Consider the following 27,354-nt stretch of genomic DNA (forward strand, 5'->3'; position numbering starts at 1 on the left):
TGATGTTTTAAGCTGCCTCAAGCATAAGCTTTTAATGGCTAATAACACTAAAACTAAGAAATAAAGCACATTGATCCTTAATCTATATTCTTAATACTCCATAAACACCATGATCATGCGAGTATCCCGAATTCTTGCATAGGTGATGTAGTACAGTAATCCTTCGCTATATCGCTCTTCGACTTTAGCGGATTTTATATGTAAGCATATCTAAATATATAATGCCGATTTTTCGCTGCTTCGCGGGTTTCTGCAGACAATGGGTCTTTTTACTTCTGGTACATACTTCCTCAGTTGGTTTGCCCAGTTGATTTCATACAAGGTATGCTATTGGTGGATGGCTGAGAAGCTAACCAATCAGAGCACACATTCAATTTCCTGTGTGCTGATTGGCTCAGCGATAGATTCCCGAATTCGATTCTGCTGCGTTAACCAGGAAGTCTCATTTCGCTCATTCAGCATCAACGTGTTTTGCTGTGCAAAGAGTTAAATTTTGTGCTTTATTTGTGTTTATCTTTGTGCATAGTCAAGCCCTTCGTTATGGCTCCAAAACTATCTGCTCCTGCTACTGCTTCAGAGGCCGTGCCCAGGCACCAACGGAAGATGCTAATGATTGCTGAAAAGGTAAAAGTTTTGGATATGTTGAAGGAAGGGAACAGCTACACTGCTGCAGGACGCTATTACGACATCAATGAGTCTACGATTCTTTTTATTTAAAAAGGAGGAAAAGAATATAAGATCTACGGCCACAGTGTCATTTAACCAGGGTGCAAAATGAGTTGTAAGTGGATGTAATAAGGCGGTAGTCCAGATTTAATCTGCTTTAAGGATTTGGATTGAAGACTGCCGGAAGAAGAACAATGGCGGTGCTACACAATTGCCTGAAGAGGCTCCTTTAGAAGAGCTGTAACGCTCTCCTTTGTTGTGCAGTAAAATTAAATTCATTGTTATCGGACCAAGTCGCTGTGTCATTGTTGATCTTATTACATGTACATAGTTTAGTGTGACTGTACATACATTTTACTGTATACAATTTTTCTTGCATTGTATGTATTTATTGCTGGTGGCCTGTCTGTCGTAATGGCTGTAACATATGTGATATCGGAGATGCTTGATATCTTTAAAATAATATTTAGGTTTTACTGTATATAAGCAGTGTGTTTACATACATAATTTCAACGAATCTTACCTAATATCTAAGAGAATACAAACAGTTTATGCTGTATAACTGTGCGGGAAATGTTTATAATAGTATGGGAGAGTTTATAAGGGCTTAAAAAATATAAAAATAGCCATATGAACATACGGTTTTTACTTTGTGGATTTTCACCTTTCGAGGGGGTTTCTGGAACGCAACCCCCGTGATCGCAGAGGGATTACTGTAGTAGAAAGTCCTGTACATGCCTGCCTCTTGAAAATTATTTTTAATGTAATGAATTCAGAAAGGGTGTTAATAAAATGAATAGGGAAACTTTTTGCAGGATTAGTGCCCCACTAAACAAAGAATCACCGTCACTCATACATACAAGAGTTTCCATTTTAACTAACATGCATGTCGTTGACATGTAGGAAGAAAAAAGCATCTGAAAAAATCCAATAAAGTCATGCAGAAAATTTATATACTTTTCATAGTGTCACACACGTGTGAGTAGGAGGCAGCTAAAGGGTCTGAGTATAAAACATCTGACTAGGGGGCGTCGGAGTGTGCTGACTGTCTTTCTTATTTCCCTACAGACCTTTCCTGGGAAATCCTGCAAGGTTCCAGCGCCTCAGAAGACATCACTTCCATAGCCGGCCCCTTTGCTGACATCGTTTCTGAAGCTGACCCCTTTGCTGACGTCACTGCCGAAGCTGGCCCATTTTCTGACATCACTTTTAGTTCCGGCCCTTTTGATGACATCATTTCCTCTATGGGCCTTTAAAGCCCCCATCGTGCTTCATAAACGTAACTTTTGCAGCCGGGAACACAATATACAGTGGTACCTCGGTATACGTCTGCTTTGGAATAAGTCCAACTTGGTATACGTTCTGTTTACAGGCGAAATATTTTGCTTGGTATACGACCTTTGTTTGGAATACGACTCGTGTGCTAGAACAACACGTGTGGTATACCGGGCGCGCCTTCAAAAAAAAAAGTTTTAACCTGTACAGTAATCCCTCACTATATCGCGCTTCGACTTTCGCAGCTTCACTCTATTGTGGATTTTATATGAAAGCACAACTAAATATATAACGCGGATTTTTCGCTGCTTCGCGGGTTCTGTGGACAATGTGTCTTTTTATTTCCTGTACATGCTTCCTCAGTTGGTTTGCCCAGTTGATTTCATACTTATGTCAAGGGACGCTATTGGCGAATGACTGAGAAGTTAACCAATCAGAGCACGCAGTTAAGTTCTCCTGACTGTGAAGCAAACCAATCAGAGCACGCAGTTAAGTTCCTGCATGCTGAATGCAGTGTTAACCAGGAAGTCTCGTCTTGCTTATTCAGCATCAACGTGTTTCGCTGTGTAAAGAGTTAACTTTTGTGCTCATTTGTGTTTATCTTTGTGCATAGTGAAGCCCTTCATTATGGCTCCAAACCGATCTGCTACTGCTTCAGGGGCCGTGCCCAAGCGCAAACGGAAGATGTTAATGATTGCTGAAAAGATAAACATTTTGGATTTGTTGAAGGCTACGATTCTTTTTATTTAAAAAGTAGGAAAGGAATATAAGATCTACGGCCGCAGTGTCCTTTTAACCAGGGTGCAAAACTCGTTGTAAGTGGATGTAATAAGGCAGTAGTCTGGATGGAATCTACTTTAGGGATTTGGATTGAAGACTGCCAGAAGAAGAACAACGGCAGTGCTACACAATCGCCTGAAGTGGCTCCTTTGTAAGAGCTGTAACGCTCTCCTCTCTTCTCAGCACCATCCTCGTAGGCACTCTACTCTTCTCAGCAAGGTAAAGTGAGGTTAAATTTTCATTTATTTCATCTAATTGCTTTTGTATTTATGTATTTTAGTATTAAGCAGTGTTTAAATTATTTTATTCAACCCCATCAATGTATAATATGCCAATAACAATAGGATTTTTTTTTCATGGGAACGAATTAATCATTTTCCCATTATTTCTTATGGGAAAAATTTGTTTGTTATAAGTCCTGTTTGGTATAAGTCCAAGGATCTGAAATGGATTAAGGACGTATACCAAGGTACTACTGTACAGGTGGATGACCTAAACCTTTATGATATCTGTGTTGCATTATTATCACAGTACTTAGGTCTGGAACTCAATCCAGAGCCCTGGGGCTCATGCATAACACTATACGTAGAATTCACAGTAAAACATGGTGTACGGACAAAAGTGGAAATTTTCATACGCACAAAAAAATTCAGATGCATAAATCTGTGCGTTCGCCAACTTCCACGTTTTTCAACTACATAAATCCCGGTCAGCGTGAAAAGTAATGCACGTGCCTGATGCCTCTCCCCAACTCCTTCCAGAATTACACCTCTTTGAATAAGCAAATCAATATAAATAGCCCTTAAGCTCAGCGTTCTGTGAAAAGGCAATTGAAAAAGCACGGGTAAAAATAGAAGAATTTCAGCGAATACCAAGTGGAGGCAAGGAAAAACTTACTATTTGTTGGTTTAAACAGTGGTATAAACAACAAAAGGAAGTTGATCGAGTGACATAGAGTGTCAGAGAAACTCAAAAGCTCAAGTTCACAAAAGTTGCACAGTGTCCAAAATAAAAAATAAGTTGTCAGATATCAAAGTTGCTGTGAAAAGGCGAGTCATAGCCCACCGTCTGAGTGTCATATGAAAGCTTATTAGGGTCCAGAAAAAACTTTAATCTTGAAATTTCCACTTTAATCACATAGTTTATTTTGTCATTAGAGTAGAACATCATAAAATTTATCTTAAAATCGTTTAATTTACTATTTTCTCAAATACCATCATAACTAAAGTAGCACGTTAAATGCTTTGTTTTATATGTGTTCTTCTATGTGCTCTATGTGTTAATCACTACATGCTTCTTAAACGGGCTTTCTCTTCCTCTGACAGGACACATAATCCATTACATTCATGATATTACAGCTCTTTGACCGATTTAAATGCTGAAATGTATATTTGATATAATTTTCATGATAATAGGAATTAAAGCATGTATTAAATATGGGAACAAGGTAGCGCAATGATAGTGACGAGCTGGCGCCTCGTCCAGAGATTGTTTTTGCCTCATGCAAAATGCTGCACCGTGCGCGACCTTCGATGAAATAATTTATTGCAGCAGTTCTGTCTCTTTCAAACGTACTAACCCCCAATTCCTGTCCTTCCCTTTCTTTCTCCAAGTATCCAATTGCCACACAATCATCTCTGTAATAGACGTTAAGCCATCTGTAAGCTTAGAACGCCTTCAAAACTTTTAAGGAACATTGAAATATCTTTGTAGTACATGTTTAATTATTCTATCCATCTATCCTTCCAGTGTCTCACCAGCCCCAACAAGAATACAGCGCAAGACAGGAACAATCCCTGAACGGGGTGCCAGCTCCATGGTAGCGCAGCGACACCGCGTACCTCACATGTTTAATTATTAACAGTATAGATTATTTAAATGAAGTTAAAGTTTTATCTGTATAATATAAAAAACATATTTTGCTGCATTTCATCTTAAAATGATTTTGTCATCATATGTAAATAAGCGCTAAAGTGGCTCAGGCTGTCCAATATTATAACTGTATTGCAAGTTTACAGTTAGGTAATAGTACTTATAAGTACAAACAGTTCTACAAGGAGCACTTGATGGACTGATTGAGTGCATTCATAGTTCTTGAGATGAAACTGTTTCTGAACCACGAGGTCAGTACAGGAAAGGCTCTGAAGCGTTTGCCGTATGGGAGCAGTTCAAACAGACAGCATGGCTGAGACAGCGTGTGCTTGATCTTGTATACCGATAATTCTCTTTGCAGTTAGCTGCTGTTGAGCTGTGATTCCACACTCAGATACAGTGGTATAAATATTCTGAGGGGTGCAGTGAGAGTAATATGGAAAAAGTTGATCCACTGTGGCAACCCTAATAGGAGCAGCTGAAACAAGAAGAAGAAGAAGAAGAAGGTGCAGTGAGAGTAACAATGCTAAAGCAGCTATGGTATTTGGAATAGTTTGGCCATTACGTGGACCATTATATTGTTACAGGTTAATTACAATCAGATGCCTTAAACTAATAAACAATATGCGGTTAATATATAAACAATATTTCAGTATATATGATAAAGCCACGTCAGGGATGTGGATCTAAACAAGAAAGGGAAACCACACTGGAACAAAAGCACTGCTTTGATGCTGGGTGCCACTGAGCGGAGAACTTGCGTATGCCAGGGTTTGAGATAGCGTGAAAATGCGCTTGGCTTTACGTCAAGTTTAGTTTTAATACATTGCAATGTGAACATGTAAACAGGCATACCGAACATTTTTGTGCATACACAACGTTTATACATGAGGCCCCTGGAGTGGTAATGCTGCAGCATTAACAATTACGCTACTAACACTTCACCAAAACACTCTTATACATCAACTCAATGTGAGCCATATTTAGAGGGAACATTTGTGAAGTAATGACAAAACCTTTTAAAACACCAGTGCACACTCACACACAGCTATATTAGAAATGTCAATCTGCAGTACAAAGATTAAATATGTGTTATTAATCCAAAGTATGCAGGTGATGACCAAACCAAAATAATCAAATATTAGTCCTTGGAGTTGTGAAGCAGTAGCATTATTCATTATGCCAGTGTGATACCTTGCTTTAACCAAAAAATAAAATATAAACATTTAAAAAATATTACTTCTGACACCAGTTATTCAGTGTCAGCAGGTTTATTCTGTGAAGTGTAAAAAACAAGTCTCCCTTTACCTTGAATTAATGTGATGTTGTTTAATTTCAAGGAATGCTCCCAGTCCTTCAATCTGAGATCTTCAGTGACAATGTTCAGAGTGGCAAATTCTTTATTTACCTTAAGTGTAATATTCTCTTGCTTAACCTCTAAAAGTTTTATAGCCATAGACATATTTTCCAAATGTATCCTGATGTTAGGAATGTCCTGTGAAAATAATGTGCAAAGAATACAAAATTAAAATTGTATTTTATGTTTTATCACATAACTATTCTTGAGCATAAAGCAAATAGCTATTACATGATGATATTATAGATGTTTGTATATATTTAAAAATGTAGTATGCCTCAAGGGAAAATGAATATTTCAAATTAAATTACCTTTCTAATAACGTCATCTTTGATGCTGAGTCTTGAAATTGTGTTATTCAGTTTAAGGTCTGTGTCAATTTTCAGTTGTTCGATGTGTGTATTCAGTTTCCAAATGTCATCCCTGATGGTTTCCAGAGAACTGCTAAGTGTAAGATTAAAGCTATCAAGTAGGCTCTTCAGGTGATTTTCAAGCTTAATAAAGTTATACTGAGTTACATTTCTTTGTTCGTCTTGTTCAAAGGTATTTTCCATTTGTTGCTTTAGTTTAGTTCCATTTGTTGGTTCTTCAGATGCATGTGAATTTACTTGAAAAATAAAAGGGATTTTTTTTTTCATCACAAAAAATAGTGAACATGACATATTACAACAAGATTATATGTTTGCAACAGGTAAGGTTTTGACTTTAATAAATACTGTATTTCAGTATTAAAGAAAACCAGACTAACTAGAAAATTAAGAGAAATACAATTCCATTTTAAAGATTACTTGTGACTGTTTATATGAAGATGAAGCACAGTGTGATAAGCTAATACTATCCTTGCATCTACTTTCTTACAATTGGCAAAAAGAACACTTGATTTACAATTACAAAAATATTTTAAAAACTATAAGGTAGATCAAAATTTCAACATTGTGAAAATGCAGTGGTTAGATTAAGGAAGAATCAAAATGTTTCTATTGATGTTGATCATTAACCAAGTGCCTCTAATTTTCAAATAAACAACTGTTCCCATATGGAAAAGCATAAGAATCTGTGGATGATAATAGTATTGCACAAACTCATCTATTTTAGCATCAGATTATTAAATTCTGTGGATTAATTTTTTTGCAACAGTATGCCAGCACATAAAAAAAAATGTGTGGAGCTGTGGCTCTGAGGCTAAGGATCTGTGCTGGTATCTGGAAGATTGCCATTTCAAATCCTATTAGTGCCAGAAGGTTTCTTACTCTGTTGGGCCCTTGAGCAAGGTCTTTAACCTGAAAGATTCCTCCACTCTACAGTGGCTGACCCTGTGTTCTGGCCACCAAAGGTCATGCGAAAAGACAATTTCCCCTTGGGGATTAATAAAGCACATCAAAAAACACATTTATGTTTATATGTAAATTATGTTAAAAGAAAAACCCAAACTTCCCACACATTATTCTAACCTATCTTTCTAACAAATATACATTTTTAATTCTGAAGGGTGTATTGCGCATCTAAAGATGTGAGCACTGCAGCTATTAAAAAGTCAAGCCCCTTTTTGATGTTTTAATATTAAAATGACTAACTGGTCTCTTGGCAAAGCTATTCTGCTTACCTTCCTGACATTTATCAAAAAAAAAAAAATACAACACATAACATTTTTATGTGCTATAAATTTATTGAAGTACTGTAAACATTATATAATGAAAGGCTTCATTATTCCTTTGCTTTTATTCATAATTATTTATCCATCCATCCATTTCCTAACCGGCCTATTCAATGCAGAGTCGTGGTGATGTGGGAGCCTATCTCAGTAAGCTTTAGGCACAAGGCACGAAACAACCCTTGGACAGGGTGCCAGTCCATCATAAGACAAACACACTACAGTAGAGTCAATTTAGCAACACCAGTTCATTTAACTTGTATGTCTTTCAACTGTGAGAGGTCTCCATTTAAAATAACTAATTATCATATGTTGCAGGTTTAAAGTCAATTAAGATAATTCAAAGTGATAACAAATAGTACATTGATTTACTGCATACCTGATATATAGATGAGAAATAGTAGAATGAACAGAACACACAAATACAGCACAATTATGCCAGTCCTGATCAAATGTTGCTTTTTTTGAAGTTCTGTAATGCGTTCCTTACACACTATTCCATCGTGTACTGCAAAATATTGGAAAGAATTATATTTATTAGCACTTAAATAATATTTTACAAATATAACACATGATCTTTGTTCTTAGGGCTTTTGATTCTGTCTCATTTTACAAGTTAAATGTACACTTTTTACATTTACATTAAACTATTTAACAGAAGTAAACACATTAGGTAGTTTTGAAAGTATTTAACAAAGTAGATATATTTACATTATTAATGATATTCATTCACTCATTTTCCAGGCACAATTACTAGAATACAGTGCAAATTCAGGCAGCAGCATTAGACACAAACCAGGATAAACTCAGGACAGACATCAGGGCATAGTTGCCCATATCTTTATACTCGTATGGAATTTACAGACATCAATCAGCTTAACATGCACATGTGCAAATTCTACAACGAGGCCTGAAAATATGAGAGGCAAAAGGGCCACCCTAATGTGGCACCAAGCATTCTTTTACATTATGAATCTGTTTTCATTTATAATCTATTCTTCAGACAAAGAGCAGAGAGCTAAACTGGATAAATAAATGCATTCAACCCATCACAAACAAGTTACATAAATGAATTTCAGGCTTAAAAAAATCAGACTACTTCTACAGTGCATCTTTTAACATTTTAATTCTTTAGAATCATACAGAATAAAAGACATTCAGTATTGATCATTAAGGAAGCAGAAATTTTTCATTACATACTCTTTTCATATTGTTCATCAGGCTCAGTAGAGTCAGATTTGCTTCTAGAATTTTCCATTAGTGTAATGTCCCCATTGCTCTTAGGTGCTCTAATCCATTTTGGCATGTTGTATTAAAATCTAAAATTAGACATTAGGCATTTATTGAGAATTTTTTAAAACCAGTATGATGCATCCATTTATTCGTCCATTTTCTAACACATTTATTCAGTTCAGGAACATAGGTAAACAGTACCTATCCAGTGTGCTTTATTTGACTTATTTCAAATCTGTTATTGTGTCTTATCATGTATACATATTATTTTCATGTACTAATTCAATTTAAATAAAGTAATGTTTATTGCTTTTAATCTTTTTGTACATACAGTACATGTATACATTACCTCATTAGATACAAGGATACATGGGTTTGAATTTTTAAATTTTTTGTAAATAAGTATATACAGAGCTACATACAGTATATCAACACATAGTTATCTATATATAGCATTATTATCTTTGTTGGGTTTTTGTCCAATATTTGATCATCTTCAAAACTTTAACTGACTTAAGATATGTGTTATAACACTCTTAAATATTCTATTGTGCTGCTCACTCAATTTAAACAGTTACTCAATATTTTCAAAAACTGGCTATCCTTCTGTTCCAAAATCAAATAAACTGTATATATTATAGTCATGGATGGTATACATGGACTGGCCTCCCTGCTCAGATGGGTCCCAGTCCATTAATTAAGAAAGAAAAGACAGAACTCTTCCTGTATTTGCAATAAGGTTGGCATTGTTGTGGAAAAAACTTTCCTCAGTTTTCAAAGAAGTCATTCACGTAGACCAGATGAAAATGCAGAACAATTCTTTATTTGTACACAGGTATGCAAAAATATCTCAGTACATGGAGTGAGCAATCAATAAAACAATTCAGCTACTTTTATGCTTTTCTGTTACATTACCTACATTACATTAGTACAATAATAATTTATTGTCAATAACTGAGCAAAGTCACATTGCCCCTGTGTGTGTTCAGCAACTATTTAATTTCCTTCCTAATCAATAAACATTAGCTATGTTAGGTCATAAAAATATACCTAGTCTTGTATCTTCATTTATGATCTGATCATTTAATAGTATCATTGGTGATGACACAGACAGCGCAAGTATTTACTTTAAACACTTCCAAAGTCTCTAGTTTATGGTGCCAATGATGTGTACAACAATAACCAGAGATAGAACCCCTATACAAACAATCATGCTCGCATCCTCATGATGTCGTCCACAACGTTACCACTAATTACATCCAGTTGTGGTCTTAAATTAGATGAATACCTCTGCCGTATAAAACAAACAGTATCTTGCTGACAGTAGGTGTCAATTCTCCCTTCAGAAGATGTTAGCACTACTCTCATTAATGCAAGCCATTGGCTCATGTCAAGGTCATATTTAAATTGCAAGGGTTGTACCCAAGCTTCTTATTGATGTTAAAGTCTTCTGCCACCAGCTGGGATTCTTGGCTTGTATCTTGGCTTGCTAATTCACAAACTGCACATTCACCAACTTTTTGCATAGGACACTCCTTCTCTGTTGTATCGAATTATTACTTTGTTTTGGTATCTTCTATATTACTTAGGCCCAATTAGCCATAGTATTTTTTTTTCTGTATTGCCATGTGACGATGTGGATTCGGCTCCATGCTCCCATCACTGCTTGGCAGCCCTTGAACCCAACACCGTCGGTAATGTCACCGATGAGCTAGTCAGTGAAGGCAATAACAATCGAGCAAGGGGATGATAAAAAGTGCAAAAGTGCTTTTATTAAAAAACAATCAAAAACAAAGTATTCAATAAATAAAGTGCAGTGAGTCCCAAAAATCTTCATTAAACAAATAATCCATTAAAGGAAAATGTTGAGGTTAAAATCAATAAATAGAAAAATCTTCTATAAACAACGAGGTAACATAGTACAGGAAGTAATATGTTAAAACCAAAAGCCCGGTGTCTTCTGCTTCCATGGCGGCTCCCCTGCTACACTCATCTGGTCTGCTCTACAGGAGAGTCGCCTACCTGAAGGATCAGCTGCCCTTCAATCAGGTCCGGTAGCCCTTCGACCCTTGGCTTCGTCAGGCTCCCAACCGGACCAAGACTTGGGTTATTTCCCAGCGGCCAAGGCGCTCCCGCTGGGACTACACCAGCCCAAAGTCTTCTCGACTCCTGCTCCTTCTACAGTCAAGTTGATTCCTCCACTGGTCACTCCAGCTACTTAGTCGCTCAGGTGGAGCGACCGCTTTCTCAGCCCCACTGAGTGTCGGCCAAACATTCCCCTCGTGGGCTCGCCTTCCAGCTGCCTGCTTTCTCCCTCGCTCGCTCTTCCATACCGGCGCTCTCTCTCTTACTTCCTGCCTTCTTCTCTGCAACTTCCGTCTTTCTTTTTCTATTTTTTCCTCTTTTTCTTCTAGTCTCCCCAACCGCCTCGCGCTTCTTTTTATATAGCGAGGGGCCATAGCAGCTGCAGCACATTAGCCATGGGAACAATCAAGGATGTGGGTAGTTCCTCACCTGTGCACTTGGTGAGAAACGCCCACATCGCAGATCGCCCCGCGGCTTACTACAACCACTACACCCCCTCACGAAGCCGCCTTGAGTGCGGTGATTATTTATTTTAAAAAAATGGCCTTTGCTGAACGCGCCGTGGACCCGCTATACCACATGTCACCAACATTGTCTGTCTATATGGCCCTAAGTACCTGAGTTCCTAAAACCACTTAACTCTATCCTACAAACTTTAAAAGGTTTGTACTATACCCTGTATCTAATGTAGCATGTTTAATCCTAACACTCAATATCATGCAGTTTGTGTCCTAATATTGTATCGAATTCTAAAGTTTATGATACATTAATACTTACATTTGTTCCATCCTTTTGTATCAATTACTGTTACACAAATAAAAATTGACATCATGAAAAACAATAGCTATCAAAGAAATGGTATATTTTGTATGTTTCAAGAGTCTTCTAGTTTAAACTATATCTTCACTTTATATTAATAGATTTAAACATTTTTTTCCAAATGTCTCTATTCCCAAACAAGTTGTTATTTACCGTCCCTTAAGTTTACTACCATTCTTCACAGTTAGCAAACTTCACTTTATGTTAAACTGTACATTATTCATTTTATTATTAAAATCAATAACCAAGAAATCTTAAATTAGGTTGACTTTTAACTGGTAATTTTGCAAGTACTAATATGTGTTAAAGTCGGATTAACAGTCTAAATTACATACAAACATTAATCTTTAAAAGTAACTTTTTTTTCCTCAAGTATCAATAGTTATTAAAAATATCTGTCCAAAAATATTTACTCTTACACCTTGTATTTACTCTAAAGAAGACCATGTTATGCTAATCACATTTTCATTATATTATCCCAATTGCTATACAGGTTAAACCCAAAACAATTTAAATTCATATTCATCTTGCAGTGTTTCCATTAATAAAACAATAGTTATAAATATTCAATAAATACATGATACTTATGAAAAAGACTTCATTTGCCTTGCTGCGCTTATGGATAGTTCGCTTTTCCTCCTATACTTTCCATAACTACATAGTTCAAATCTTCCTTGAAAGATTTTGCTGTAGAATAATAGAGATTAGAGTGTGGTTCTGACTCCTAGGGCAAAAAGAATTCAAATACTTGGTCAACAGCTGTCATAAAATTGCAAAAAAATGGACGAATTGAACTCCTCATCTGATGAATGGGGCTTTCGGTCTGTATGCCATGCAGGCTGCCCTCTACGATTTTGTACCAATGATAATCTTACGATGTCAATGATTACCAGCACCGTTATGAGAAGTTGTTAGTTAGGGTTAGCAACAGGAATCTGTGATCTCATGGACTGGAATTTAAGCACGTGGTCTAGTAGCCAGATGGTCAATGGCCTGGTCCATGGCTTGATCCCGTTTCTGGTATGGCTTGTTACTCCTTGAAGTCAGGTGATTCATTCACTTGCAGACCTTTGTTACAATTCAGTCTCCAGGTTCAAATTCAAGAGCTGTTATTTCCATTATGCTTTTTCCTGCAGATGTAAGGACTTAAGAGTTTTGTTCAGTATCACAGTGTATTGCAATACTTCATTTGTAATTTTGTTTAAGTTACTTATGGGTCCCAAAGTAGTGTCTCATAAGGTGTTAGGCCTGTTTCACTGGGGGTGTCCTTTATTGAAATAATGCTAGTGGTAAAACAGATGGTCATTGTATCTTGGGCACTTTACTTTAATGGTCAGAATGAATTCTGCAGCTGGTAAGTACAAGTTTCTTATTCATTGTACTAATTATATTCAAAAATAGATCCTTCAATAAAAAAATTTTGTCTATAATTGTAGGCTTGTCCTTTAGTTTGAGCATTGTTGTGGACCCCACTCAATTAAAAGCATTAAATCTTCATAATATTATATAAAGTTAATCTTTATATATATATCGTATTCTCCAGTGGTATTTTGTGCCTAGTTAGTTTTATTTTACCTCTACTTTACCTCTAACACAATACCGTTATTTTGTATATTTTTCCTTTATACCTTTACACACACACAGACACACACACACACACACAATTAAATGAGCATGCAATATAAAAAGATTGCAAACAGCAGAATTCACCAACTAACTTTAGCATTTGTTTGATAGTGTTATGTACAAGTTGAAATTTTCATTTGTTTCTGTAACTCTTCATCTTGGCACAAATAATAAACCTTTAGTTTTGACAGTGCACGTTTATGTTACTTTAATTCAACCTTCTGGCATTTTTATCAGAAACTAACTGTGAAGCAATACAGCCCTAACTTCCTGATGATTGTGGACTGCATTCTGAGGTGGTATGGCAGTTTGCAAGAAGGTGGCTTGCGGTGACCAGAAGTTGGATGTCAAGAAGGTTTAAAACTTCATCTTGGAGTTTTCTGCTAACAAGACACCGAACAGCAGAAGTTTGCCGAACATTAATTAACATTTCTGTTTTGATAATGTAATAGTAATGAATTTTAACCATTCTGCTGAACAGCTAAGTGTTTCGTGCCATGTATTATTACACAAGTTTAACACTGTTTGACTTTGTGCCTACATGCAGTTGTGCCTTCATTTTACTGTATTTATTAGGGAAATAAATATGTGAAATTGCTTTTTTCATTGATGTGTTGAGCTGTATTTTTAAAGGATTTTAGACATAAATTCTTGAGGAGCCAGTACTACTGGTCTCCATTTTGAAAAATCATGGACTAACTGGCTGAAGTGAGGGAAAAAGTCAGTCGGAAACTGGTTTGATAGATATACAGTAAACACCAGGATTTCAGGTTTACAGGAGTCCAATTTAGAAGTGTTTTAACACCTTGCTTCACAGTATGACATGTATTAATCATGTACTTACAACATAGTTTTTTTTTAAATAGAAATAATATTAAAACATGCTTTAATGCTCATATTGCTTTTTTATATGATACATGTTAATGCCATGTTAAAAATCATATAAGTATATTACAAAAAAGTATAATAAATTATGTAATTATATGGTGTATATTTTGTAGGATTTAGCATTCTGACATATAAAATCCTTACTGTATTTTTCCATATGGGACATCATTTCATCTGACTCATAATATGCAGAGTTTCATCCAATCAATGAGTGCCACTAGTGTTTTCTGACTCCTTTTAACTCTCCCATTAATCTGAATATTGCCTTGTATATAGGGGTGATCCGCAGACTATCCTATTGATTTTAGCAACACTTCTAGAGGGGTGTTTGTTACTCATAAACTTCATTTTAACCTTAGCAACTATCTTGGTGGCTCCCCTTACATGAGGCAAAAATTATACAGGTGGCTGCCCCAAACCTTTTTGCGACTTTTGTGTCTCAACTTTGACAAAGTATATGCTTGTATTAAATTGTATAATTATATAATGTATTGATCAAAAATATTAATGAAAATTCTATAGCATTAGACGCCAACAATTTGAAAAGTGTGTTGGCATCCCAGCAGGAGTGGAAAAATGGCCCTTACCCAGATGGGAGAAAAACATAATCGAGTGATCTGGGAGAACTCCACACAATTGGGTTTCATGGGTCCTGCCAGAGGTTTGCTGCAAAGTTATATGACCCCTTCTTTTGGGGACTTTCGCTTAAACAGGTTGTACTTCCACCAGGATATGCCTTAGAACTGTAAGTACTCCTTTGTCTTCAATAAAAGGAGTCACTCTGCCTCACCTAGGCAAGCTGACGTCGGTTGGAAGTAGGGCAAAGTTTGCCTGGGAGGAGTGGAGTAAAAGAGAAGAGAGAAGTTTGTGTATTGTACTTGTGCCGGTACTATATAGAAGCCTTTTTAAAGGTAATTAATTGTAATAAAACAGGAAACAAACAGGAAGTCAAAGAAAAATTGTTACAGGCATTGGACAACATTCCAAAAATGTTTCCACAAGTGGGAATACCGTTGGGACAAGTGCATTCATTCACATGGAGAGTACTTTGAAGGAGACTAAAGTTTCAGTAAGTAAAATTATTAAAACAATTTGTTTTTTTCAATTCCAGTTATTTTCGTTTTAAAGATATGGTACAAGTCCCCCTGGCTCAGTCAGTATGTCGTGCGCAATCAGAGAGGTCCAACCTGGTTTTACACTCACCACGTCCGGGACGGACCAGATAACTGTTTCCAGCTCCTGTCTCTGTCTGACAGGTAACTCCTTGCCGGAATTAAGGGTGTCTGTCTGAGCAAAGAATGAGCAGGGCTGACCGGAGGAGGGTCGGGGGTCCCTTTCCTTCCACAGTTTCAGCAAGTTCACATGATAGACCCGCTCGCTTGGTCCACAATTAGGTTGTTTCACCAAATAGTCAACCAGTCCTTTCCTCTCCTTAATTTCATAAGGGCCTAGGCAACAGACAAGCAATTTAGAATGAGAGGTGGAGACCAATACTGTGACGCGATCCCCCGGATGGAACTCTCGGAGAGTCTTGCCACGTTTATAATAGCGCTTCCTCCATGTGACTTTTTAGAATGAGTCTGATCTTTCCAAATCTAACTGTGTGATATACTGTAGTACATTTGTCAAGGGAAGGGTATCTCCTTCCCAGCCTTCCTTTAAAATGTCCAAAATACCCCAGGGTTGTCGTCCATATAATACAGTAATCCCTCCTCGATCGCGGGGGGTGAAAATCCGCGAAGTAGAAACCATATGTTTGTATGGTTATTTTTATTTATTTTAAGCCCTTATAAACTCTCCCTCCCTGTTAACATTATTAGAGCCCTCTAGATAATCCACGCACCCCTCGCATAATCCACGAGGACTAATATATACCTGTGTTCTCGGGCGGAGGGCTCCAAGGGTTCCAACTATATTGACCCCGATTCTCTCGAAGGGCACGTCAATTAGGGGAAGGGGAATGATAGGGGCGTGGTCCCTCTTGAGAATTTGCCACAGTTGGCACGCCGGGCAAGATATGCAGAAACAGAGAACCTCCTTGTTGATTCCTGGCCAGTAAAATCAAAGCTTGATACACTCCACAGTCTTTTTGGAGCCTAAAAGGCCTCCAAGGAGTTGGGCATGCGCTAACTTACAAAACTGCTGCTGGAAGGTTCGTGGGATTAACAGCAACTTCCAGACCTCCCCTCCATGTTCCGCAACTCAATATGACAGATCATTTTCGATAACAAAGTGGGGTCCCTGTAGCATGGGCCAGAGTGTGTGTTGGCCATTTACGAGAACCACTGCATTCTTAACATGCTTCAGAGAGTCGTCATTCCACTGCTCTCTGTTGAAAGAAGCCGGCGTCTTTTTCAATTAAACCTGCATTTCAGAGAGAGGATCCGGTCTGACCTCAAGGGGCAGAGATTCCTCCCGAACTGTCGGGGCACGGGAGGATGACATAGCTGCCTGCGACATGCTGAGAGTTTCTCTGACCCCCTCTTGGCCCTCCATCTCGCTTTCTGCCGACATACTACATGCTGTAGAGGCAGCTTGAGACAAGTCACCTTCCTCTACAACTAGGCCTAATGTTTGACCGGTACCAGTCAGCAGTCTACCACTTTTAAATTCAGACCACTCCTGCTCTAGAACTACAGGAAAAGGTGGGTTGGGGTGGACCGCCACTAGGAGCTTTCTCAGCGTCCAGGCAGATGTAGCCTAGGGCAGTTTTATAGTTATGGACTTCTCCGTGTATGCTTTTAACACTGGTGTTTTGCTTAGTTAGCTGTCACGGTAAGACATACCATTGAGCAACGATGGTAACATTACTGCCGGAGTCAAACAATGCCACAAGTTTATGTCCATTCAGAAGCACTACTCCCATAATCGACAGGGGGTTAGAAAGGGCACACCAATGCTCTTGGGATTAATAAAGTATCTATCTATCTGTCTATCATCTATCTATCTACCTCTATCCCAGGGACTTCGGGACAGGCTCCAATTTATGAAGAAGAGACTTGACATGTGGGATGTATTATCTAGGGAATTCACTAGAGGAATGTTCCGCTCTCCCAGATTTTGAGACTGGCATCGGTCTCATCGATGGAGTGGAAGTCTCCCCAGTCCGGCTGGGAGCAGTTGTCAGGGAGACGCTGCAAAACGAAATAGCAGGCAACCTGCTGAACGATTTGACAGGTGGTGAGTTCACATGGCCGCAGCCACAGTGCCACCTGTGTCTAGAAAGCCATAGCCTGCTGCAGGAGCGGCCCCTCTGGGTTGTATTTCCAGTACTTTATTTTCCTCATCTGCTAGACTAGGGTTAGCCCACTCCTTACTGGGACCTTGGTCCCGGTGGGCGGCTCAGATGTCTCGTCTGAGAGAACAAAAGAGGCCCTTTTTGTTTCAACCACAGAGACCAGCCCACATCAGTGAGTTCCCGCTACATTCTCCCTTTGGGAAGTATTAAGCGCAGAACTGTACTTTTGGAGCAAGCCTGCACCGAGTCATTCCTGACCGTCAAACTCACTACCCGCCCAGAAACTCGGCCCTGGTACTTTACTACCTGGCTGGTTTTTAGGCCCTGTCCCTGTTTCTTCTGGGACAGAATCCTACTGACTATGCCAATGTCACATTAAACGACTCCAGACATTGCAAGAAGGTTTGGGGCAGCTACCCATATATTGTAATCCAGGCTGCAAAAAGGTAGTTGCAAAAATAGCGCAGGGTAGTTTACACTACTGAGTCCAAGACAGAACTAATGACCAGAGGAAGGGTGCGGCTTTTATGGAGAGTAGACCAGAAGTGATGGCGTCCTCGGGGCGGGTACTGGTAGTAATGTCACCCTTGGGATGGGGACCGGAAGTGATGTCGCCCTCGGGGCCAGGACCAAAAGTGATGTTGCCCTTCGGCACCTGTAGGGAACTGATAAAGAAAGTCAGTGCACCTTTCCACTCCCTGGTCACACTAGTTATTATGATTATATAAGCCCTTCAGCTGCCTCCCACTTGCACGTGCGTGACAATACATATTCAGTAATATGCTTAGAAGTGAATCCCTGTGATACAGTTTTCATATTTATAGATAGAAATACATAAAGGGAGAAAATTCATGACTTATCTTAAAATAGTTTTTTATTCCTGAGCTTTTGACACTTATCAGGTATCATCATCAGTGGAAAATGATTAGACATAAAGGAATTAAAGGCAATATATAACAAATGAACTGGGGGGTCGATGGGTGTAACAGGGGTGGATTAATAAGGTGGGGTTCGGAGAGTGTTGGTCTTAAAGTCTTTTTATTATTTGTATGTTTTTTTTAAGCCTGCATATGCTGGGTTCATGTACAAGTGTCTGTTAAAGGCATTTTCATTTGATAGTCATGACTCAGCCATCTCTCTGACACTCTTAGCATTTGCCCTGAATCTTACTTGCACCATGTCCCAGTTAAATGTGTGCCTGGGTAAATTGGTATGTGCATATATCAGAGCCCATGGGTCCTTCCTTCTAACAGCACTGCAATGTTCTTATATATGTGTTAGACGCATTTTAGATGTTTGTCCCACGTATACAGCTAAGCACGTACTGCATGGTATACTGTTTACTGCATTTCATGTCTACTGTGCCGCATCAGGAACCACAACGTGCATCCTCTCTAGGGGCCCTAATGCATAATGCCGTGCGTAGAATTCACACTAAAACATGGCGTACAGACAAAAGCAGAAATGTGCACACACACAAAAAAATTCAGATGCATTCATACTGTTTGTTGGTTTAAGCAGTGGCATAGAGTGTCGGAGAAACTCGAAAGCTCAAGTTCACAGTCACACAGTGCCCGAAATAAAAAAAGAAGTTGTCAGATATCAAAGTCGTCGTGAAAAGGTGAGTCATAGCCCACCGCCTGAGTGCCATATGGAAGCTTATTAGGGTACAGATAAAAGAAAACACAGAGGACACAGTGGGATAAAAGCTCAAAATGTCAACTTTAATCTTGAAATTTCCACTTTAGTCACGTAGTTTATTTTGTCAGTAAGGTAGAATATCATAAACTTCATCTTAAAATCATTTAATTTACTAGTTTCTCAAACACCATCGTAACTAAAGTAGCACGTTAAATGCTTTGTTTTGTATGTGTTCTTCTATGTGCTCTACTGTATGTGTGTGAATCACTACGTGCTTCTTAAACGGGCTTTCTCTTCCTCTGACAGGACACAGAATCCATTACATTTGTGATATTACAGCTCTCTGAATAACTAAAATACTGAAATGTATACTTGATGTCATTTTCATGATGCTAGGAATTAAAGCATATATTAAACATGGGAAAATGGTGGCACAGTGATAGTGACGAACTGGTGCCCCATCCAGACATTGTTCTTCTTGCCTCCCATTTGATGCTTGCTGAACCATGTGCAACCTTTGATGAAATAATGTATTGCAGCAGTACTGTCTTTTTCAAACATATTAACCCCCAATTCCTGTCCTTCCTTTTCTTTCTCCAAGTACTGAATTGCCACACAATCAGCTCAGTAATAGTCATTAAGCCATCTGTAAGCTTAGAACTCCAGTTCTTCAAAACTTTTAAGGAACATTAAAATATCTGCGTAGTACATGTTTAATTATACTATCCATCTATCCTTCCAGTGTCACCCCAGCCCCAGCAAGAATACAGCACGAGGCAGGAACAATCCCTGAACAGGGCACCAGCTCCTTGCTAGCGCTGCAACATCATGTCCTCAAATGTTTAATTATTAATATAGATTATTTAAAGGAAGTTAAAGTTTTACCTGTATAATGTAATAAAGATATTTTTCTGCATTTCATCTTAATAATGATATCATCATCATATGTAAATACGTGCTAAGGTGGCTCAGGTTGTGAAATATTATAACTGTATCGCAAGTTTACAGTGAGGTAATTTTACTTATGAGTAGAAACAATTCTACAAGAAGCACTTGATGGATTGATTGAGTGCGTTTATAGTTCTTGGGATAAAACTGTTTCTGAACTGCAAGGTCAGTACAGGAAAGGCTCTGAAGCGTTTGCTGTATGGGAGCAGTTCAAATAGGCAGCATGGCTGAGGCAGCATGTGCTAGATGCAGTATACCGATAATTCTCTTTCCGATCAGCTGATGTAGAGCAGTGATTCTATACTTAGATACAGTGATATAAATACTCAGAGTGGTGCAGTGAGAGTTTGGCAACCCCAGACGGGGGCAGCTAAAAGAAGAAGAACAAGGTGCAGTGACTGTAACAACACTAATGCAGCTATGGTATTTGGAATAGTTTGGACATTCCGTGGACCATTATATTGTTATGGGTTAATTACAATCAGATGCCTTAAACTAATAAACAATATGCGGTTAATTTCAGTGTATATGATAAATCAGGGTTGTGGATCTAAAAAAGAAAGGGAAACAACACTGGAACAAAAGCCCTGCTTTGACTTTGGGTGCCACCAGTTTGAAAAACCGAGCGGAGAACTTGCGTACACCAGGGTCTGAGCTAGAGTGAAAATGTGCGTGGCTTTACACCAAGTTTAGGTTTTATACATCGTGATTTGAACATGGAAACGGGCGTACGCAACATTTTTGTACCATTCATACATGAGGCCCCAGATCAGGCACACTCTGCAGACAGTTCTTTTTAATGCCAAAAGCAAGAAATCTGCAGCCAACACATGAAACACAGTATACAGTACACCATATATACAGTGTATACAGTAATAAATATACAGTATATATATTTCACTTACGGGAATAACCACGGAATTCAGATATGCCTGAATGTTACTTTATTCCTAGGCTTACTTAGAAAGTAGGAACCTTTCATGCCATAAAATACAAAGATGCCAAGTGGTTGTGGATTCCTGGGTGTCATTTAGCTTTTGCTGACCCAACTGCTACTTTATCTCCTTTCTTATATTTGAGATTTCTGATTATGATCTACATTTTTTCTCTGTCCTCGCTTATACAGCCCAACTGTTAAAAGCCATCTACACAGAATTACTCTATGTGAGAAAATAATAGTGTTTCACAGTATAGTGGGCCACAGAAGAGTGGAAACATTTTTTGGAAGGAAAGAGATTTGAAGTAATAAACTGATTATGCCATATTGGTGTGGGAATTCAACAACCATAAAACAAGTTCCCAGCTTATAAAGCAGATAAAAATGAAGCTTGTAAATGGGTCAAGTCCCATGACCCAAAAAAAGTAAAAAATGTACTAACAAGAACACAAGGATTTTCCAGTTCATAACAGTTAGATAAATAATATTATTTACTTTTGATGTGTCATAGGCAGATATTTTACATGGTCTCTAAAATACAGATCAGATACAAATATGACAAATCTTATGTTACAATATCAAATGACAAAATATCTCTTGAATGACAATGTATGGGTTTAAGGTCATCCATTTTATAAAGCTGTAGTGGGATATGCTAATAAGACAACACCCAAATGGATGGCTGTCAACTGCAGGGTATCAAAGGATACGACTCCTACAGAAGGCACAAGTATAACTATAGAAACTAATATATACCATGGTTTAACTTCAAACTTCCACCTGTGGGGTATTCTATCTAACTATTGTAGGAGATAATAGTATTTAGGAAGAAACATGGGTTTCATATGTTTAAAACTAAAAAGAAACATCCTAATTTCAAACCTGGACAGATGCAGGATTAATTTATGTATAGTTTCTATTCTTTTTTTCCCACTCCCTTTTAGCTGAGTAGGACAGTTCCACTTGATGGCTGGCACTAATAATTAATTAATAATTAATAACCTGTGCCATTTAAATGAAAGAGATAATTTATGTGAAGAGACATGGAAAAAATGAGGACCATATAGTCTCTTTTCTCCACTTTTTGTTTTAACCAATTTTTGTTTTTTGGGAGTCAAAAACAAGTTTTACAGGATAAATTGTAATTTTATGGAAAATGTAGATTATGTAAAATAATTATTATTATAGCAAGGTGGATGTACAAACAGGGCAAACTTATTTCTATTTTATTTTTTACTTGAATTAAAGTACTTAAAATACTTTTATAAAGCATTGAATCAATAAGACTGAAATTTAAATTTCATCTTTATTTACTGTGAAATACAACCTATTTTTGGACAGAATTGTGCAAAATGCTGAATAAGATTTTTACATTTATGGTGTTGTACTTTCCCCCAAATTAGTATATTTGACATACTATATATTAGTAAAATAATAAGGTTTTAAATGGAGAGGATGCTGTTAAAAACGTTTGGGGAAAATTAAATTATTGCAAGTTTCTTGTTTAACATTGCATTCTGAAAGAATGTACTCAAAAGTGACATCATTGTATTAAATCACTTGTTATTCAGATTATTATATTGATTCATCTGTTGTACTAAAGGGAATCTGTATTAATAAGCTCTTGCCATAAACTACATGTCATTTTTCTGCCTGCTTAATACAGACTAGGATTGTGGAAGGAAGTTTAGGGGTGGGAGGATTTCAGCCTAGCTCAGTTAATACAGGGTGCAAATCAGAAACAAATCCCGGACAGTGTGCCAGTCCATTGAAGAACAAGCACAAACAAACACACACAAACACTAGGGCAAGCTTTAGCATTGCCTATTCACCTAACCTACACGTGTTTGGACAGAGGGAGGAAACTGGAGCACCCAGAAGAAACCCATGCATACATGGGGAGAACATGCAAACTCCATGCAAGGAGGACCAGGAACATGAACAACATGAACCCATGTCCCCTAAATATGAGGCAGCAGAGCTACCACTATGCCACCTCCATAAATGAGAGGTATACACAAAAATTAACAAGAATAAAGACAATATTAGAAAATCTCATAGCCAAACATTTTCTTCTCTTGGAACATACTATAGATTGTTAATATTCTGTTTTGGAAATTGTAAGGCATCATCCATGAAATGTGGATTTTAGAACTGTTTGCTGTAAGAAAAATCTTTGTATACTTTCAAATTTAATGCAATTGCTCTCAATGGCTTTAATAAAGGTATCAGCTTAACCTGTTTTCTCTGAGTAGCTTATAACGACTTGTCCCTTAAGGAGGAATGGGAAATCCTAAAACATGCTAGTATTTTGCATGGCTAATTTTTGAATACATCAGGTTTGGAAAACGTTTGCTTAGGACAATATGAAAAGTTACCTCTTAGTAAGTCTTTAACGTTTTAGGATCATTCACTGATTATGTGCAGGCAACAGACTTTAAAAACATTTCAGATATCAATGATAGATGTAAATAAAAAGAGGTTTATATTGTTTATCATTGATTACCATAACTTACTTTCTATTGTATTTATTATTTAACCACCTTCTATTTAGTTAAATTATATGAAAATTGGATGTTTTGTTCATGATAATTCTAAACCCATGCTGAAGAGGAACTGCTGAAAAAGTGATTTATCATCTGTCAGCTTCTCTGAACCATAGGAAACTCCATTAAATAATATTCTTTGTTAATCTGACGCAGATAATTACTTTCTTTAATGCAAATGGTTTATAATATAAATACTGGTAAAATACAGTGCCCATACCGAGCAGTGTTTTACTAACTTTTTAAAAAAACAATTCTAACAACATACACATGGAAGAAAATAAATTATTTTGAAGAGTACATAACAGATTCAGGTAATATAAATAATTACTAATACTAACAAATGTGGGTGCCATCTACTACATGCATGGTATTAAAGTTCTGTGACTATTTGTAATTTTATAAATACAGACATGGCATAATGAACTTATATCAGCATGAATCAAGGAAATATATTTCCATTTAAGTGAAGAATTAAAATTAAAGGGAAAAAATTCTCAGTTTTTAAAGAAATATTTGGATATCCAGTAATAGAAGAAAAACTGAACTAAGTTACTTATAACTTCTGTTTATGATCCACTCTTAATAAAACATCTGCTCATAAATGATCTAAATAATTAAAATATTAATTATTAATAATAATATTAATAATAACATTGACTGTGCTAAGGTAGTTTTTAATACAAACTATACCATTTTTAAACACTGTTAAGAGATTCAATAAAGATACATTTCAACAAAATGTCTTTGCATTATCACATTTGTAAATATACGCATTATGTTTTTATAAGTTAATTGTACAAAGCAATTAAATTCAAGTTAAAGGAAATCACATATCCTGAATACAATATTTTTCATGTTAAGTTAAAAGTTTGTATAGCTTATTTTACAAGCAGAAGATTCAATCATATTTTATTAAGCATTGTTACTAAGTATTACTTTTTAGTTTTAAGAAAGCAACATGTAGGTATGTGCTGAAATGTATTACTCAAAAACAACATGGTAAAAACATCTTATATTTAAATATAAGTTAAAAATTAAATACAGCAAATATACTCTCAACCATACTGTACCTTTAAAGCCTCCTCCAAAGTTGCTTTTCTCTCAGTTCCTCTTTCAGATCTCTTATTTAAAGAAATGCCTACTAGTAACTTTCCTAAACATTTAGTTTTTAGTTTTGATTTCTTCATTTAGCAAAATATTTTAAAATGAGGTGAACCGTTTAATAAAACTGCAGCTTCATCATGTGAGGCTTAAAGTCAATGTTGTATAAATGAATAAAGGACAATGTCAATGTTTAAAAGTTGTACCTTCAGTATAAAATTAAACTGTACGTGGCTATTACATTAATTTTATCATTCATGTGCCATTTAATCATATATAGGAACATAACTGTAAATCAAAGAAACATACAAACTAGAATTGAAGATATGTGTAAAAAAATCAATACACACTATAATTGCCACTGGGTGATAAAGGCACAACTAAGCCACCGAGTGAATTGTGGGCACTGGGACTCCAGAACAAAGAGACTACCATACTTTCTAATAATTTGTAATGTTTTGTTTTATTGCCACGGTTGCAATGACCCAAAGAGCAGACTTATCAAGCCCTTTTACAATCAAATTTATTTAAAACATTAAAATCATTAATACACTCCCCACACAATATTTACAGTCTATAAATAACAGTTCATGTCCTCACAGTCTTTAATCGCTTATTCAGCCAGAAAAGAGTCCCAATCGACTAGAGAGAAGGATCAGATTCCAGATAGAATTTTAAGCCCTCATCCATGTGACAGCAGTATAGGAGAAGAGGCTGCAAAAACAGACAAGAATACAAAGGAACACCAGTTACTTGATCCAAAACATGGTACCGTTTTACCACTATCATTAGCCCAGTCCCCAGCTTCAAATTAAATAAAAATTACAAGATCATTAGTGGTGGTTACATGCTTCCAAAACAACCCCAGCACCTAGTATAACACATGGTCAGAGCCAAAAATATTTCTCCAGGAGTCCAGTCCACCTGAGAGAGAGAAGATTGGATGATGTGGAGATAGTACATCAAGAAGTGCAATGGATTAGCAAGGAGGAAGTAAGGACAGCTATGAAAATGATGTAGAATGGAAAAGCCATTGGTCCAGATGATATACCTGTGGAAGCATTGAGGTGTTTAGGAGAGATGGCAGTGGAGTTTTTAACCAGATTGTTTATTGGAATCTTGGAAAGTGAGAGGATGTCTGAGGAGTGGAGAAGTGTACTGGTACCGATTTTTAAGAATAAGGAGGATGTGCAGAGCTGTAGTAACCAGTGATGTTTTCATAACGAGAACCAGAACTAAAAATACTGTTTTTCATTTTACAAGAATGAGAACTGAAATTAAGGCAAACAGAGAAATTAAAACTAAATAAAAATAAAAATTAGTGATATGTAAACGAAGTAAAACGAGAACGAAAATTGAGTAAAAATGAAAAAAACAGCAACTGCATTTTCGTTCAATCCGGTTCAGTCGCCCTGAGCGTTCAATTAAGTTACACTGTTCACTATGCGGTGATCTTGTACCTTGGGCTTACTATAGTCATGTGACGCAACTTCTGTAAACAACCATTGTTTGCTTGTCGAGCACATTTGGTTTGTTGGGTTGAAGCAGTAAGCACATGTGGTTGACGATGCAGAGTTTTGCACAGATGTTTGCAGATAGAAAGCAAGAAAGTAAAGTGTGGAAATACTTTATTTACAGTGCAGATGATAATAAAAGCAAATGTAGTGTGCAAGAAAAAGAAAAGAGTCTCGGAGTTTCAGTGCAGTACCAACTGGATCAGTACTCAGTGGAAGTCCAGCACTTCTCTGGCACCATAACTGCACTTCAGTACAGGGATGTGCGATCTGGGGAGGCATGAAAAGTAAAAAAAACTAATAATGATAACATAAAATACATTTGTCCATTGGTCTGTGCTATAAATTTGTTTTCTGTATGATTCCAATAATTTGCTGAATTTGCGCATTTCCTGGTCAAATATAAGGGAGAAACGCGAGGTGCGGTAGAGACAAGCGGGGCCTCAGCTCGGACTGTGCTATTCATTATACACTGGGTTGATGCATGCAATTGGCGTTAGCCTGTTGCCACCTTATCTGTGTGTTACCAATATAATGTTTGTAGACACGTTTATTATACACCCTGACTTTCCACAGTCTGGCTAATATTTTTAATGAATATGCTGATTGGATATAAAACCACAGTAAAAAGGCACAATGTAAGAAAATACCGTGCCGCACTGGAGGGGACGCATGTGAACCCGACAGGTGCTTGTTGCTGCTGTTCTTCTACACAGACGCGCCAATAAGTTATCGATATCAGAAAGTCAATTGCACTGCAGTGGTCCGTTTATTTTTATTTTTTCTTCCAACTTCAAAATGGAAGATTAAGAATTTTAAAACTAAAGGAAAAAAAGAAGGACTTTTACAAGAAAGTGACAGAGATTTTTGTGGAGAAGGATAGGTGCAAGGACTTCATTTACAAATAAAGGTAAGACCATAAACTGTTTTCAATTTTATAAAAAATGGGATCAGAATAACAATTAAAATCTTTTGAAAACAACCAAATATTCAATTAAGGCCAAAATGGAAATCTATTTTTTGTACACCACTCTATACAGTACTTTCATTTATATTGAATGAGTAGTCAGTCAATCATTTTCCATCCATCCATTATCCAGCTCACTATATCCTAACTACAGGGCCAAGGGGGTCTGCTGGAGCCAAGCACAGGGTGCAAGGCAGGAACAAACCC

General features: G+C 37.1%; 1 protein-coding gene across 3 annotated transcripts in view; it reads right to left on the reverse strand.

Annotated features, from left to right (window-relative positions):
* LOC120528581 (macrophage scavenger receptor types I and II-like) overlaps positions 1–25,346 on the reverse strand; it is a 61,087-nt gene extending 35,741 nt beyond the window's left edge. For 2 of the 3 annotated variants that reach the window (XM_039752760.1, XM_039752758.1), the window contains exons 1-5: positions 24,636–24,714; positions 8,802–8,920; positions 7,981–8,109; positions 6,262–6,557; positions 5,902–6,088 (exon numbers count right to left, since the gene is read on the reverse strand). In XM_039752760.1, coding sequence (XP_039608694.1) covers positions 5,902–6,088; positions 6,262–6,557; positions 7,981–8,109; positions 8,802–8,907 — 718 coding nt within the window. In that variant the 5' untranslated portion in view covers positions 8,908–8,920; positions 24,636–24,714. Of the gene's footprint in view, positions 1–5,901; positions 6,089–6,261; positions 6,558–7,980; positions 8,110–8,801; positions 8,921–24,635; positions 24,715–25,266 lie in introns of those variants that run through there. The other variant, XM_039752759.1, reaches the window with a different exon arrangement.
* Between the last annotated feature and the right edge of the window lie 2,008 nt (positions 25,347–27,354).

This window comes from Polypterus senegalus, chromosome 4 (genome assembly GCF_016835505.1).
Source record: "Polypterus senegalus isolate Bchr_013 chromosome 4, ASM1683550v1, whole genome shotgun sequence".
Classification (NCBI taxonomy): Eukaryota; Metazoa; Chordata; class Cladistia; order Polypteriformes; family Polypteridae; genus Polypterus; species Polypterus senegalus.